Here is a 15,908-nt window from a genome sequence, read left to right on the forward strand (position 1 = left end):
TACCTGTGTCAAATTTGTTGCCATGGAAATGACAATTTTGCTTCGTTAGCAACAGGTCATCTCTATTACCCATTCCATACTGTAGTTAAGACACTAAATGGCGGAATGGAAAGGGGGCTTAATGTGTCAGACAAAAACATGATAATTTTTATACCCCCACATTGAAATGTGGTCGTATATTGTTATTGTCGTACCCACGTTCGTCCGGCATCCACAATTGATTGTGAACGCTCTAGAGGCTAAAGTTAATATCCGATTGACTTTAAATTTATACACAGTGTTTAAGGTCATGAGACGAAGAAACAATATCCGATAATTACTGCCAGAGTTGATCACTTTGAAATATCTTGTGGACGCTCTAGTGGCCAAAGTAATCATCCGATTGACTTTAGATTGATAAACAAGTTTAAGGTCTTGAGACGAACAAGTATATTGATTTTCATTGAATTTTGATAACTTGTTACTCTTAATCAAATTTTAGTGTATTATAAATGTTTCATTACCAACAAAAGTAAAAATATGCGACAGCTCATGTCGATTGCTTGGACGACCTAGCTCCTGTGGGCATATGTTTCGTTGCCTGGCAACCTATCTTTATTTCTATGGTAAAATATACAATGCGAGGGAGGAGAATTTTGGTTGGATAGTGGTGTTTCTGTCTACTCTTCTTGATTTCCAATGGTCAATGGTTCTTTTACATGGACCTCGTTTTTCGCACATTTTTCGTGTCAGTAGGCGCAACGCTAATAATTAAAGGTGAGATTTCATAAGTCCCAAATGTTCGCCAATACGGCAACAAAAAAGTTATTTTATTTTGTTACCTGGCTGTTATCCCCGTTAATCCACTGTTGAGTAGATAGACTTGATTCACCAGTACTTGTATCGGGAAACAGATCATCATGGAAGTCTCTATAAGACTGGATAACAAAAACATAGCATACATTGTATCTGATAAAAATGTGAGAGACAGAGATAGAAATAGAGTCGAACGTACTCTCAGCATCAACTAGGTAATTTTGGGACTAACATATGGTACAATTTTATTTCAATAACTCGGTTCTGTTTAGGCCTGTTTAACAGTGAGAGGAAACCAAAGGACCCAGAGAAAACCCACAAGGTATGGCAGGCAACCTAACTTTTTGTCACATAGAAATTGAGGATCGAAACCACACCAGTTGTTGATTTAATGACAGATGCGGCATTGACCACTCAACCACCCAACATGGCAAAATAAAATGCAAATTACAAAAATATATAATTACAAAAAAATATATAATTGCAAAAATATATAATTACAAAAATATATAATTACAAAAATATATAATTACAAAAATATATTATCTGTCTCAATCCGTGCTGATTGGTTTGGTTTGATGAAAATGTTAAAACCATGTCTACTATTTGTTGTGACGGATTAACAGGATTTAAATTAACAATAATTTACCTTTCTGGGAACAACAACAGGTGTAGGAAGGATACAGTTCTGAGCTAAAATCATGATACGCGTTACCTCCCCTGTCATTACATCAACACCACGTTTAGGTACCATGGCAACACCCTTTATCTGTTCCGTTCTCTCTACACAATCTGTTCAAATGAAAAAAACAAAATATAGGTAAGGGTTTCAATCGTTTTTCTTGGTAAGAGCCATATTAGCTAGTTTGAATAAAAATATCTCAATATGAATTGATTTAGAAATTCTAGATGAGGGCTTCAATTACAGCAAAAAAATAGATTGGGGCTTTAATTACAACAGAACAGTTTGACCACAAAAAGATATAACAAGTCTTACTTTCTACAAAATATGGATCTTTTTCATTTACTTCCAGATATCTTAAAGTAGCATCACCCTGAGGAGATAAAAAATATATCAAGTAAGTACAGTAATCTTTAGACCATCGCAACATTTAAACACTTGCGTCCAAAAGAATAACTGGTGAACCGTGTGGGTGGATTGAACGATACTGCGGATAAAAAATAATCAATTAAATTTTGTTTATTTAGTACTGAAGCGGTAGATAAAAATGTCAACATTTTCTTAGAATTTAGACTATCGCAAGATTTAAACACTTGCATCCATTCGGTGGGTGGATTGAACGATACTGCGGATAAATTCAATTTTGGTTATTTAATACGAAAGCATGTTGGGAAATATGTCAACATTTCCTTACTCCTGTCGGCACAGATGGGTTGGGTTGGTTGAAATCTATCCACAGGTTCTTCGTTTGGCCGTAAATGTTGAAATTTTACGAAACCAATATTCACAAATGTCAAACATAGACTTTCAGATCATGTATAACACAATAAAAAATATGCTGTGTCAAAAAACATATTGGCCCAAAAGTCGATCAATCATACACATCAAATGTTTGAATTACCTTCTTTTCATTTCATGGCCACATTTTTAATTTATCGTAATCCTCCTCTATCCATGAATTTATTTATTTATTTATTTTATTTCTTTATAATTTTATTTTATTTATTTATTTTATATATTTATTCATTTTATTTATTCATTTTATTTATTTTATATATTTATTAACTTAATGTTATTTTATTTATTTATTTAAAAAATGATTGAATTATGATATGTCATGAATGATCTGCTTCAAAAGGATAACCAATGAAAACCAGAAATAATTACACAATGTCCTTATGGTATTAGCACTTTTTATATAATTATCTAGGTCAAGTGGTGGATTTCATAATAAATCTCATCTAATTATCTAGGTCAAGTGGTGGCTTTCATAATAAATCTCATCTAGGAAATTATATGGTTTTCTCGGAACTAGGAGTTATTTCAAGGAGTTAGTCAAAATATATAATAAGGATGTTCTATAAGTTGTTTCCTAGATGTGACAATGCTCATTTCATTCAAATTAAATTGTAGTGTATTAATTATTTTAAATATTTACCTTGCCAGCGAGGAATAACATACCAGTATCACTATCGTATAATGGCATCAATATACTATAAATATACAAATATATACATACATATATATATATACACCAGTATCACTACTACAGGGCCTAAAATAACGTGCCTTAGAGCACGAACGTGCCTCGAAATGAAAAATCCGTGCTTCGAAAATAAGAAAACCGTGCTCTGAAAAATGGTGTAGTGCTCTAAAAAAGTGTAGTCAGCGATGCCTCCTGACCCCTAATTGGGTGTTTCTTCTTGTGTTCTTGTGGTGTGGTCAGTTGCACAGATCAGATCAGATCACCTGGCGCTCACTCGCGACTACCTCGGATGAGTCGAGTGAGCGCCAGCCGCATCAGCTTACTAGTCAGGTTCTTCAGTAGGCTTGGTATTCAGTCCGCTCCGCTGCGACCTTGACCGTCATTTCACTTTCACTTTGAAAAAGTTTGTTCTTGACTTATTTTCACGTATTTTCGGTGTTATCTGCGATTTTAAGTATTGAAATATGGATGAAACCCCTACTACAACGGCTGAGCCGACAAAGCCACGCCAAACAGCTTGTCAGTCTGATTATGACTGGTTGATTAGTAAAAGTGAATAACGCGGAGGAACTGATAAACGCGGTATAGTTAGATGTTCAACGTGTATGAAATATCCAAACATTGTTAGAATTCACTGCAAGAGAATGACTAATATATGCACGTCTGACGGTGCCATATTCAGATCAAAGTTAGTTCAGGAACATGCCGAATCTGCGGAACACAAAGCCTGTGAAACTAGAGAAGATCAGTTAAAAGCGGCCGCCCAACAAAAACTTCTCGAAGCGGAAAAAGCCCTCGACAGAAGTTTCAGAGTAAAGAATCTGGAGAAAGAGTTGAAAGTCGCAAAAATGATGCCGAGTGTTTATAATGATGCAAAAAGGGGTACGTTGTCCGCCTGGTCTTTTCCATTGCGTCAAGCGGCAATATTGATGGGAGAGAAACTCGATTTGTCTGCTCCACATGAAAACTTTAGACCGCCCGATGGCGACTTGCGTTACCTGAACCCATACAGCCATCACGAATTTCTAATGGCAATAACCAACATCTACAAAAAGAAGATAGCTGCTGAATCCAAGCCACTTGCTGTTTCCTTGCGTGTAGATGGGGAAGTGGATAGAACCAATATCGACTACAAACATGTTATGGCAAAGATCGTTTGGGCCGATGGACATTCGTCTACTAATTTCCTGGGTTTCTCGCAAAGTGAGGAACGAGGGGCTAAAGGTCTGTTCGGATCGGTGAAGGCCGCGGTAGAGAAATCAGGACAGGGTTGGAATGAGTTTTTCCCTGAAGTTTCGTCAATAGTAACTGATGGCGAAAACACTTATACCGGCACTCGTCATTCACTCTGGGTGTTATTGGAAAACAAGCGGGTACAAACTGATAACAGTCTCCCTCTAATGAAAATTTGGTACGCAGAGCACCGGTCTCAGCTAGCCTATAAAGTCATGTCATCATCAGTAGCAGAGATAAAGGCGTCGTAAAATATTACAGTGTATCCGCAGTACGCAAACATGAGCTGTCGAACATAGCAGAAAACATGGGTCGGAAAGCGCTTAGCTATCCATCGGTGAATGATATACGCTTCACTGAGTATTCACATACACTGATACTGTCAATTTTGAGGAACTACAAGCCAATGATCGAACATTTGAAGCAGGAAAAGTGGAGATAAAGAGGCCGCTGGATTCCTGAAAAAATGGACAGAACTACACTCTGTTCAGCTTGCCACATTCCTATGTGACGTGTTGGATGTATATAAACAATTTCAAAAATCGATTCAGGCGGATAAAATTACTGTGTTTCATATTAAAACTTTACGAGATGTATATGTGAAAAAGGTGTCGGGGTTGTTGGAGGACAGCATCGGCGGTGGCCAAGAAGAGAAACTTATTACGACTCGCGATGAAGAGGAAAACGACTTGTCGATTTTTGACGGAATAGAACTTTCTTCCGTCATGAAGTCGCAACGAGATGCCTGGCGGCAACATCACTATGTAACGAGTGGGCAGCGCTCGATTGCCGCTCTGAAAATGGAGATCTTCGAAAGCCTCAAGACGTTTCTGAGTGACAGACTTAACGTCGAAAAGAGTGTAAGCGACATGCCATTGTCGCACGTGCTGAGAGCGTATGATGAAGTGATTGCCTATCTTGGTACTTATTTGGGTAAATTGAAAACTTTGAAAAAATTATTGTTGTAAATGAAAATAAGCTACCTGTGTCCATGGCGATCACTCGTGTAGTAGCAGCGAAGCCACATTCATGTGATGTAGAGCGTTTAGTAAGCTCATACAACCAACCAAAAGATAAAGGACGCATACCTGAACATTCGCATCAATATGCCCTCGTTGTCTGAATTTGATGTTCGGAGAAACAAACCGGCACCCAAGGCTCTTGAGCAGGCATGATTCAAAGGAGTTTTTCCAGAGGCCAAATAGAAATACTTCGCCTATGTCAGCCTATGTTCCATAAAATGGTGACCATTTCAGGTTAGTTTCTACCCCTGTACTAGTGTATATGATAATGATACTGGTGTATATATGATAGTGATAATGGTGTATATGGGTATATATAGTAGTGCAGGGCCTAAAATAAGGTTAAATTCTCAGAGCACGGATTTAGAGTCTGTGGACTATTCTGGTGCAGTTTACATAGGAATTTATTTTGTCGCAAGCAGCTTTTTTCGCATGAAAACTCAGCATTAGGAAGACAACACACCACTTTCGTTACGATAATACAGAACTGTAATTCAATTTCTACCATTCTTACGTCAAATCCCATGATATGAATTCTATCATTAACAAGGGTACAAAATAAAAATCTGATTATTGTCTTATAAAGTCTCTTTAGGGAGTGAATGTGGAACCAGATCGAGATTTTATGGAACATAGGCTGACATAGGCGAAGTATTTCTATTTGGCCTCCGGAAAAACTCCTTTGAATCATGCCTGCTCAAGAGCCTGGTGGTAAACCACCAGGCCATTTGGGCTAGTAGCTTTCAGTATCACTATCATATAGACTAGTATTACTATCATGTATACATGTACACATATACACTAGTATCACTATCATACATACACTAGCATCACTATCATACACACCAGTATCATTATCATATACACCAGTATCTGTACCATATATACACTAGTATCCATATTATATACACCAGTATCACTACCATATACACTAGTATCAGTACCATATATACACTAGTATCAATATACACTAGTATTACTATCATATATACATGAGTATCAATATACTATAACAATGTTAAATGCTGATTTTGCTTTTCATATTTTATGTCATTATTTGAGAGTAATTCGAATATTTGATCCAATCGTTTTTATGAAATTTATAGGAACTGTGAATCTTTCAAATAAATACCATTTTCCTCTATATATTTGACTGTGAGAAGATGTCAAGCGTTAAGAAATTATTATAACCAAGCTGACAAGTTACTTACCCTGTGGAAGTATCGAAGGTATTTCTAGCTAGAGCTGTGCTGAGATTTCGTGTATCATGGAGCTTAACAATTCTTTTACGACTCTACAATATATACATGTATAAGAGAGAAAGAGAAACAGGGTTTAACATCCACTAGACACAAACTAAGACTAACATATGGTTCATTTTTATTTCAATATTTCGCCACCCAAACGCGTCCCCCCCCCCCACATGTATCTTAAAAGAGAGAGAGAAATGGGGTTTAACATCCACTAGACACAAACTAAGACTAGCTAATGGATCAATCTTACCGTCCCCCACCCTCCCCTCCTCCAATGTGCATCATAAAAGTAAAATGGGCTAATTAAGATTGGCATACACCATGCATTGTTCTATAAGGGAATTAATTTTGCCCAGAAACCAATGTTTTCACCTATTATTCATCTTTTGTGCACCAAAATGAGCATATGCAATGTAGGAGGGGGCTGGGTGGCTGAACGGTTAACACATGAGCTTTAGATCATAATAGCTTTTGTTGAGTCAAGTAAGTTGAATTGTCGGCACTATATAAATTAATTATTATTATTATTTAATCATGAAAACTGTATCTTGAACCATGATTTGATTTCATGAAATATGTTTACCTGATCAAATCCAGTAGTGATTAGTTGATCTCTGTTACCCAGACATAAAACACGTGTTTCTTTAAGATTGGGACATCCATCACCTTCCTGGTCAAATGAAACAATAATAGAACATGTAAAGATATTTAAACACACTTTATTCAAGAGCTGAATCTGCCTATTGCAGGCCTTTCTTTATAGCCGAAATGTTGTATAAACTATTAATTAGACATTTATTAACATGAAAAGACCTTAATCAACTCTCAATGCCTTCTTATGTGTAGGATTTTCACTGGATTTGAAACAAATCTGCTGCTCAACACTCATTGATGATTTAATCTAAAAATGGATAATCAAGACTGTTTTAATCAGACCGATTTTAGTAATGATGATCGAGGCTAGGCCTAAAATTCAATCGCTAATATTGGGGTCAGAGTGGAGCAATTTGACTGAAATTTTCAGCATATTCACTTTACATTTTCTAGTTTTTAACTATTATAGCAAGAATTGCCAGCTCATTATCTAATCTGCCATAATGTATCTTTAATGAGAATGTCAGATCAGATATTAACAATCTAAACTAGAAATAGCTGTGTTTAATGCCAGAAAGTAAGGAACGACAACACAATTCTTCTGCCATTTTAAAGCTAAATTCATTTCTTGATCTAGGCAATGCCAGGAGGTGAATTTTGCATAGTTTTTGTCAAAAATAATCTGTTAATTTCACATAGTTCTAAGGCCAAAACTTTAGAAAAATGATTGCTATGGAGTTTTGTTAATTTTCAATCACTTCTTTCTTGATATTACCGTGCATACCAAGTTTAAAAACTAAATACTGTTTATTAGTTAATGTCACAGATCAATTTAAACATTGTTTATTAGTTAATGTTATATACCAATGTAAATATTGTTTATTAGTTAATGTCATAGACCAATTTAAATATTTTTGATACTAACCTGAACCACGGAAGCTGTTCTAGCATCAAACAATCGTAACTTTTTATCTTTACATGATGTAGCTAATAATACACCGTTACCATGCCAATCTATACTCTGTACGATATCCTTGTGACCTTTTAACTCTGGAATAATAATTCAAATTAAATCAAATAAAATGGTGTTTAACGTCTTACTTTTCTGTATGAACTGGGCTAATAAAACTGGGATATAACTGATCTAATGACTGGGTTAATGACTGGACTAATGAAGACGGGCATATGGCATGCGGTGTGCTATGAAGGAACAGCTATGAGAGAAATTTTCCATGGACAGCAACGCTATGGCCTACTTTCATTTCAAATTCCAACTGTCAAGGGTTCTTTTACTTACGTGCCAATGTGTACATTGTTCTGTGCCAGGCTCTCAGTCCTGCACCACTGACGAGGGGGAAATCATTGACACGGTGGGAAATCATGCTGGAAAATCTAGAGGAACTTTCTAGGTCAACACCAGGAGCTGATCTGAGACCTCACGGTTAGTGAGCAGTGGTTTAATCACTGAGCCAACCGGGTACCTACACCAGCGAAATGAAATGAAATGGGGTTTAATGTCCTACTGTTCTGCTCCGACTGGGCTAATGAAGACGGGAATACGCCATACAGTGTACTATGAGGTAAATTTTGCCCAGGCAGCGACACTATGACCTACTCTTATAACAAGATCCAACCTAGAAGGGATCTTTTACGTGCACGCCAATGTATACAAGGGTCCAATGCCAGCATCAAAGGGACTACTTCCAAGCTCAAAATAAATATGCAACATAATATAAACATAGATCATACCAAAAAGTTCCTTTGATTGTGTGACATCAAATATTTTAACGCTTTTATTTGTAGACGCTGCTAGAATGCCATCTGCCATGGAATTCCAAACGACATTTTCTATCTTTTTATCTTGTTCAGGTAGAGTTACAACGGGATCAGTAATATTATCTGAACTCCCCTCTTCTGGCAATAACCATATTTTGATCTGAAAATATATTAAGAACTCAGAGAGAGAGGAATGGGGTTTAACTCCACTCGAAACAAACCAGGTCATTTCGGCACCAGCGTATGATTCAATTTTATTTCAATAAATTGCTTGAGCTTAGGATTCTTTAGCAGTGAGAGGAAACTGGAGAAAACCACACCACTTGACTCAATGACAGGCCTTATGATCAAACGTGAGCACATGAAACTAGATATTGTCTGAAAACTTCAAATGATGATCGGCAGTTGTAATGAAGGGCGTTCCATAAGAAATAAATGTGTACACAGGACCTCCCATAAGAAATAAATAGAGAGTTTCACTGACACAAACTAGGTCATTTTGGGACTAACATATGGTTCATTTTTTTTTTCAATAATTCGCTTCCGTGTAGGTGGGGTCTTTAGTAGTGGGCGGAAACCGGAGAAAACCAAGAGGTTGAACAGGCGACCCCACTCCTTGTCACGTACAACCGGGGAATCGAAACCACGCCAGTTGACTCAATGACATAATAAAAATTTGGCCATCCAACCCCGCCAAATAAACTGTGAATAAAGGAAACAAGTAAGAAAACTTACTGAATTGTCCTGTGACCCTGTAGCTAAGAGGTAGTCATCAAAAGGTGAAAAATCAAAATCTGTTACAAAATCTGAAATAAATCAAAAAAAAAAAAAAAAATAGAATGAAAACATAATTCAGTGAATTTTGTTTATTATATTGAAATGCGAGTTCCCCTTGACCCAAACTTTTAATAATAATAATAATAATAATAAATGTCTATTAATATAGCATGTCTCTGTAAACAGGAATATCTTTAGCTTGGCTATATATGCAGTTAAGGAATCAATGGTTCTAACATTGTAAGGCAATGAAATCCATAAGATAAAGACCTTTTTGTAATTTCATGATTCATTGATGGTTGATGCATCAACTGTTGATCTGTGGATCTAAATGTTCTTGTGGATTTATATGGAGTAATCAGATCTTTGATATATACTATTCAAAAAAAGTAGGGGATATTTGATTTTTAAGTGTTATTAAAGTCACCTAATGAAACTGACGAAGAAACAAATGACAAAATGAAATGAAGTTCACATTCATCGATTTATTCCAAATGATCGTTAGACTAAGTAAGGCACAGACTGACCATTATAAGGGTAAAATGATACCCGGGGTCAAACAGCAAAGTTACCACAGCATCACAACCAAGTCAGTAACGGGTAAATCCACCTCTGTTTGCCAAACAAGCATTGATCCGACGTGGCATACTCCTAATGAGACGTCTAAGGTCATTTTGGTCCAGATTGTCCCATTCCTGTTGCAACGCAGCAGCAAGTTCTTGGACATTGGCAGGACGTTGTTGACGTTGACGTAACCTCTGTCCAAGCATGTCCCAGACATGCTCGATGGGGGAGAGGTCGGGACTCAGTGCTGGCCAAGGTAATGTGGTGATGTTCTGTTGTTGGAGGTAACCTGTAACGATCCTGGCCCTGTGACATCTTGCGTTGCCATCCTGGAAGATGAAACGGCGGCCATGACGTCGTGCGAACGGCACAACATGGACTGCCAAGATGTTGTCCCGGTAGTACTGGCTTGTAACACGCCCTGCAACAACATGTAAAGCCGTTCTTCCAGCAACAGTGATGCCTCCCCACACCATAACAGAACCACCCCCAAATCGATCATGTCTGATGACGTTAACGTCTTGGAAGCGCTCGTTTTGACGACGCCACACCCTCCTACGTCTGTCCAAAAAATCAACAGTGAACCTTGACTCATCTGAAAACATCACATTGCTCCAGCGTCGATTATCCCAGTGTTGACGATCCCTACACCAACGACGTCTTGCCTGAATGTGATGATCTCTCAAACAAGGGATCACGCGAGGACGTCGGGCGCGAAGGTGACCCCTATGCAGTCGATTCCGAATCGTCTGGCCACTCACTCTCACACCAGTGTCTGTTTGAAGACGAGCGCTGATCTGATTTGCTGTGATGACACGATTTCTCAAGGCCAAGGTACGGATAAATCGATCCTGGGCTTGAGTTGTCGCCCTTGGTCGACCTGAGCGTGGTCTGTCCTGTACAGATTGTGTATCACGGTATCTGGACCATAGCCTGCTTATGACAGACTGAGAAACATTCATCGACCGCGCCACAACCGCCTGTGTTGTGCCGATCTGTAGCATGCCAAGGGCACGTAACCTTTCATTTTGGGTAAGCCGACGCATATCAAAATTTGTTTTCTGGTCACTAAAACAATTAAACTGATGTTTCCACCCTGGAATTCAATGCCACAATGACTGTAACATTCAAAGTCAGAGTCGTGCAAATCTTGGGTTGGACCCCCATGATGATCCCAAGCATCACCTGCATTCCATGCGGTAGCTATTGGTGCGTTTGGGCGTCACATGTAACTGGAAATGTTTCTTCTGTTAGGTTCTATAGTGACTTTTTTCGTAGTCATTTGCATATTTTAGTATTATGCCCCCAAAATCAAATATCCCCTACTTTTTTTGAATAGTATATATTAGTGATTCCTCAAGCAACGTCTGCCCCTGATACTATCATCACCTCCACTTCCCCTGACTCTTACCATAACCCCAACTCAATCTATTATCCCCCCACTGTATCCCATCCTAATAACCAATATGAGCTTGTATAAGTGGAATGTTTTGTATGTTCTACTTGCCAACATGAGTTCGTATTAGTGGAATGTTTTGTATATTCTACTTACCAGTATGAGCTTGTATAAGGGGAATGTTTTGTATATTCTACTTACCAGTATGAGCTTGTATTAGTGGAATGTTTTGTATATTCTACTTGCCAACATGAGCTTGTATTAGTGGAATGTTTTGTATGTTCTACTTGCCAACATGAGCTTGTATAAGTGGAATGTTTTGTATGTTCTACTTGCCAACATGAGCTTGTATTAGTGGAATGTTTTGTATATTCTACTTACCAACATGAGCTTGTATTAGTGGAATGTTTTGTATATTCTACTTACCAGTATGAGCTTGTATAAGTGGAATGTTTTGTATATTCTACTTACCAGTATGAGCTTGTATAAGTGGAATGTTTTGTCTGTTTTGTTTCCCTTGTGTATTAAGTGGTAAATAGCCTAAATTACCACCGGCTGTAAATAAGACAAATAAAATATAATTAGTAACAGTATTGTTGAAAACAACTTAAAGACTCTGTACATGATTTTAGCGTAATAGAATCTCTTGCAATATTGTTAAAGATGAAGCTCTAAAAGGAATATCAGTCCAGAAATGATTCGATTCTGCTCACGATTTACAAAGATATGACAAATGAAAATTCCATTGATCTATGCTGCTCCCTATGTAACTTGACTGTCGCCATCTTTATTTGCTGTGAACCAAATTGATGGACCTGTTGTAAATCCGATTGAATCCAGGCCGGGAGATAATTTAGCGTTAGTATTTTGATTTATTTTTTCTTACATGTAACAATAGAAATTAAAAAAGTTTGGGGACTGTTTACACTTCAAGTCATTTTGGATAGTCTAAGGGAGAGAGAGTGAAACGGGGTGTAACATCCACTAGACACAGGCTAGGTCATTTCGGGACTAACATATGGTTCAATTTTATTTAAATAATTTACTTTCACGTATGGCTCTTTAGCAGTGGGGGGAAACCGGAGGACTCGGAGAAAACCCACGAGGTTGGACAGACGACCCTACTCCTTGTCACGTACAACCAGGGATTCGAAACCACGTCAGTTGACTCAATGACAGGCCTTATGATACAGCGCGCACATGCTAACCATTCGGCCATCCAACCCCCCCACAGTCTAAGGAGCACAGTTTTGTGCGGTCCAAGCACCGAAGAGATGAATTTGTGCTATCATACCTGATAAATCTGTGTTAAAGACGACATATTGACTACTTGCTTTAATATGATTACCAAATGATTGACCTAGAGATCCTACTGGTAACTCACTTATCATTTCCTGTCAAAATATAAATAAATGGTTAAAGTCGCTCATTGGTAAATGAAATGAAATGGGTTTTAACATTCTACTGGTCTACACCGACTGGGCTAATGAAGATGGGCATAAGCCATACAGTGTGCTATGAGGGAAATTTTTCCCGGACAGCAGTGCTATGGCCTACTCTCATATCATATTCCAACTGCCAAGGGATCTTTTATGTGCACGCCAATGTGTATATTGGACCTCACTTTTCCATCCCATCTGAATGACTATACGTTGTCCCTTGCAAGACTCTCCATCCTGCACCACTAACAAGCCACTCATCAGCATTTCGGTTGTTTTAATCTCTTGGAAACAAATGAAAGGAAATGGGGTCTACTGTCCTACTGTTTTTCTCCTAAACTGGGCTAATGAAGACGGGCATACGCCATACAGTGTGCTATGGGGGAAATTTTGCGGCACTACGGCCTACTCTTATATCGAATTCCAACTGCCAAGGGATCTTTTACGTGCACGCCAATTTGTACACGGGACCTCGGTTTTCCGTCCCATCCAAATGACTAGCCACGTGATCCCCCTCTTGGAAACAACAACATTGTGAAAGTTTAATATCAGTCCAAAAATGATTCAATTCCATTCGGAAAAAGAATTAACATACATACATAATTTTATTTCATTAATTCGCTCACCTGTAGGGACCTTTAGCAGTGTGAGGAAACCAGAGGATCTGGGGGAATCTCACAAGGTTGGACAGGCAACCCTACTGTTTATCACGTACAAACGGGGAATCAAAACCACGCCAGTTGACGCAATGACAGACCTGGGAGAATCCACAAGGTTGGACAGGTGGCCATACTCCTTGTCACGTTCAAGTGAGAAAACAAAACCACACCACTTGACTAATGACAGACCTTACATGTATGATCCAATCAACACACGTTAACCATTCGGCCACCCAACCCCCGCATTATGACGAGATTACTGCCAACACTAAAGTCTAAGCCATTCGGAGAAACATGGACGACTGATCGATTTAATATAAGTCTGTGAATATGGAAAAGTTTTTTTTCGTATTCTCTTCTTTAAGTTATTTTACCAATAAGCATATTAACCCTTTAAGTCTCACCTCTCTTTTTGGAAATTTAAGAACAGCATTTTTATACTTTGATGCCTTGAATCGCCAAGCCATCTTTTCCTCTCAGGAAATCTGTTAAAAAAAAGGTCTGCATTAAAACCAAACAATAATAATGACAGTTTAAAAGGTATTTATAAAGTGTGTTAATAACAGTTTATTTACATATCTGGGTTTTGATACAAGAATATTTTGAGTTGAGATTAAAACAGTCCACTGTTGTTAGTTGTTTCATTAACTGTGGAAGTTTATTCCAAAGAAAATATCTGGGGTCGGAAAAGGCATGTGTTCCAATTTGTGGGTTAATAGTTGCAGCATTTAGAATATGTTTATCTGAGAAGGGAGATTTCTGACTGTGGTAGTTTATCCCAAAGAACAAGTCCAGCGTCAGAAAAGGGATATGTTTCTAGTTGTAGGTTGATGTTCTTTAGAAGATGCTGGTAGTATTGGGCATCATTTCCGTTATATAAAAATTCACTTTCTTTATTTGGATGGTTGTTTTTTATTTTGTTTGTGTGTTTTTCATCAGGTTTTTTTATATTACATGTATTCTGATGGTGCATGTACATAGCATGGGTGTACCGTACACATAAATATGTTATGGTGTGCTATGATGCCTAGATTCTTCTGTTCTGTGGTTGTTTCAGTTTATCCACGCTTTACATCGGCTTCCACCTTGCAGGAAAAGCCAGTCCTCAATCCTGTCTCAAACTTAGATATTACCCAGTCTGCAGATTGTGTCCGATTTCGACGAGATCCTTACTAAATTCTGGCGTGAAACCTAACACTTCAAGCGTGAAGGAGATAAATCCATGAGTGATAAATTATGTTATTTCTGTCTGGCGTGTAATTTCAAAAAAGTACTACTGAAATTCAAAACTAAAGCAACCACTGCACGCGTGCATTAGCCACATATATGGCAACTCGATTAGGTCAATTTGACTTGCACACTGAGTCACCTCACATACTTACCATTATGGTAGTTGTCTCCCTTGCATGTCGGGTATCATTATTGTTATTATCGAATGCGGATTGACAACAGATTACCGTATACGGAAAAATATGACAATTAGTACTGATTAAAGTAAAGTTGCTGCCTGCAAGGAAAAAATGTCATGTGCCAAACTGGCGTGCAAATCTAAAGAAAATTTGCGTGCACCGATTTCTGAAAAAAATTACTCCTGCGTGCTCTGGACATACTCTGCAGACTGGGATATTACTGTACCGGTACTTCCTAATCCCACTTAAAAAGTAGCCTACTTGGAAATTCCTTTGGTCTTGGTTCAATCGGTAAAGGTGTATTTCACACCTGAGTTTGAAGATTAGATTCTCGATGTGAGCATTATGTCATAATGGCAAAATAATCTACTGATCAAACTCTAATCATCACAATTCTACTTAACAGCTGGATTAGGGTGATCACTTCCCAAATTGACGGGGGGCGTGTCCCATTACTGACAATCCTTTCTAACACTTTCATGACAGAAATGTGTCAGTGACTCACTCTACCTAAGTTGATATAGAACACAGGAAAATTCGACAAGACTTGTCAAACACCCAAGAAAACTTTAATTGAAAAATTACCGTTTATTTCTTATAATCTAAACAGCAGTTCCTCAAATCTTGACACTTCCTGTAACTTTCTTGTTTTGTTTCCACTTTAAAGTTTCCGACTTGTATCGTTAGGTGGCGCTACGGACTGGGTAGACCTGGTATTACGGAAAATCTTAAATGAGGCACTGTCATGTGTATCTATATTTGATATAAACCAGATGGTTTTTTTTTGTTCTTCCTGAAACTCGATTTCTTGAGTCAACAACAG

The 15,908-nt window shown here is 37.9% G+C and overlaps 1 protein-coding gene across 3 annotated transcripts in view; it reads right to left on the reverse strand.

The window, feature by feature from the left end:
- LOC126830953 (coronin-7) overlaps nucleotides 1-15,760 on the reverse strand; it is a 31,408-nt gene extending 15,648 nt beyond the window's left edge. The window contains exons 1-13 of one of the 3 annotated variants that reach the window (XM_050561501.2): nucleotides 15,671-15,760; nucleotides 14,081-14,161; nucleotides 12,873-12,972; nucleotides 12,050-12,133; nucleotides 9,577-9,647; nucleotides 8,815-9,001; nucleotides 7,991-8,115; nucleotides 7,055-7,141; nucleotides 6,430-6,512; nucleotides 2,916-2,970; nucleotides 1,793-1,850; nucleotides 1,445-1,587; nucleotides 822-917 (exon numbers count right to left, since the gene is read on the reverse strand). In XM_050561501.2, the coding sequence (XP_050417458.1) occupies nucleotides 822-917; nucleotides 1,445-1,587; nucleotides 1,793-1,850; nucleotides 2,916-2,970; nucleotides 6,430-6,512; nucleotides 7,055-7,141; nucleotides 7,991-8,115; nucleotides 8,815-9,001; nucleotides 9,577-9,647; nucleotides 12,050-12,133; nucleotides 12,873-12,972; nucleotides 14,081-14,143 (1,152 nt within the window). In that variant the 5' untranslated portion in view covers nucleotides 14,144-14,161; nucleotides 15,671-15,760. The other 2 variants (XM_050561502.2, XM_050561503.2) reach the window with 2 other exon arrangements.
- Between the last annotated feature and the right edge of the window lie 148 nt (nucleotides 15,761-15,908).

This window comes from Patella vulgata, chromosome 8, assembly GCF_932274485.2.
Source record: "Patella vulgata chromosome 8, xgPatVulg1.2, whole genome shotgun sequence".
Classification (NCBI taxonomy): domain Eukaryota; kingdom Metazoa; phylum Mollusca; class Gastropoda; family Patellidae; genus Patella; species Patella vulgata.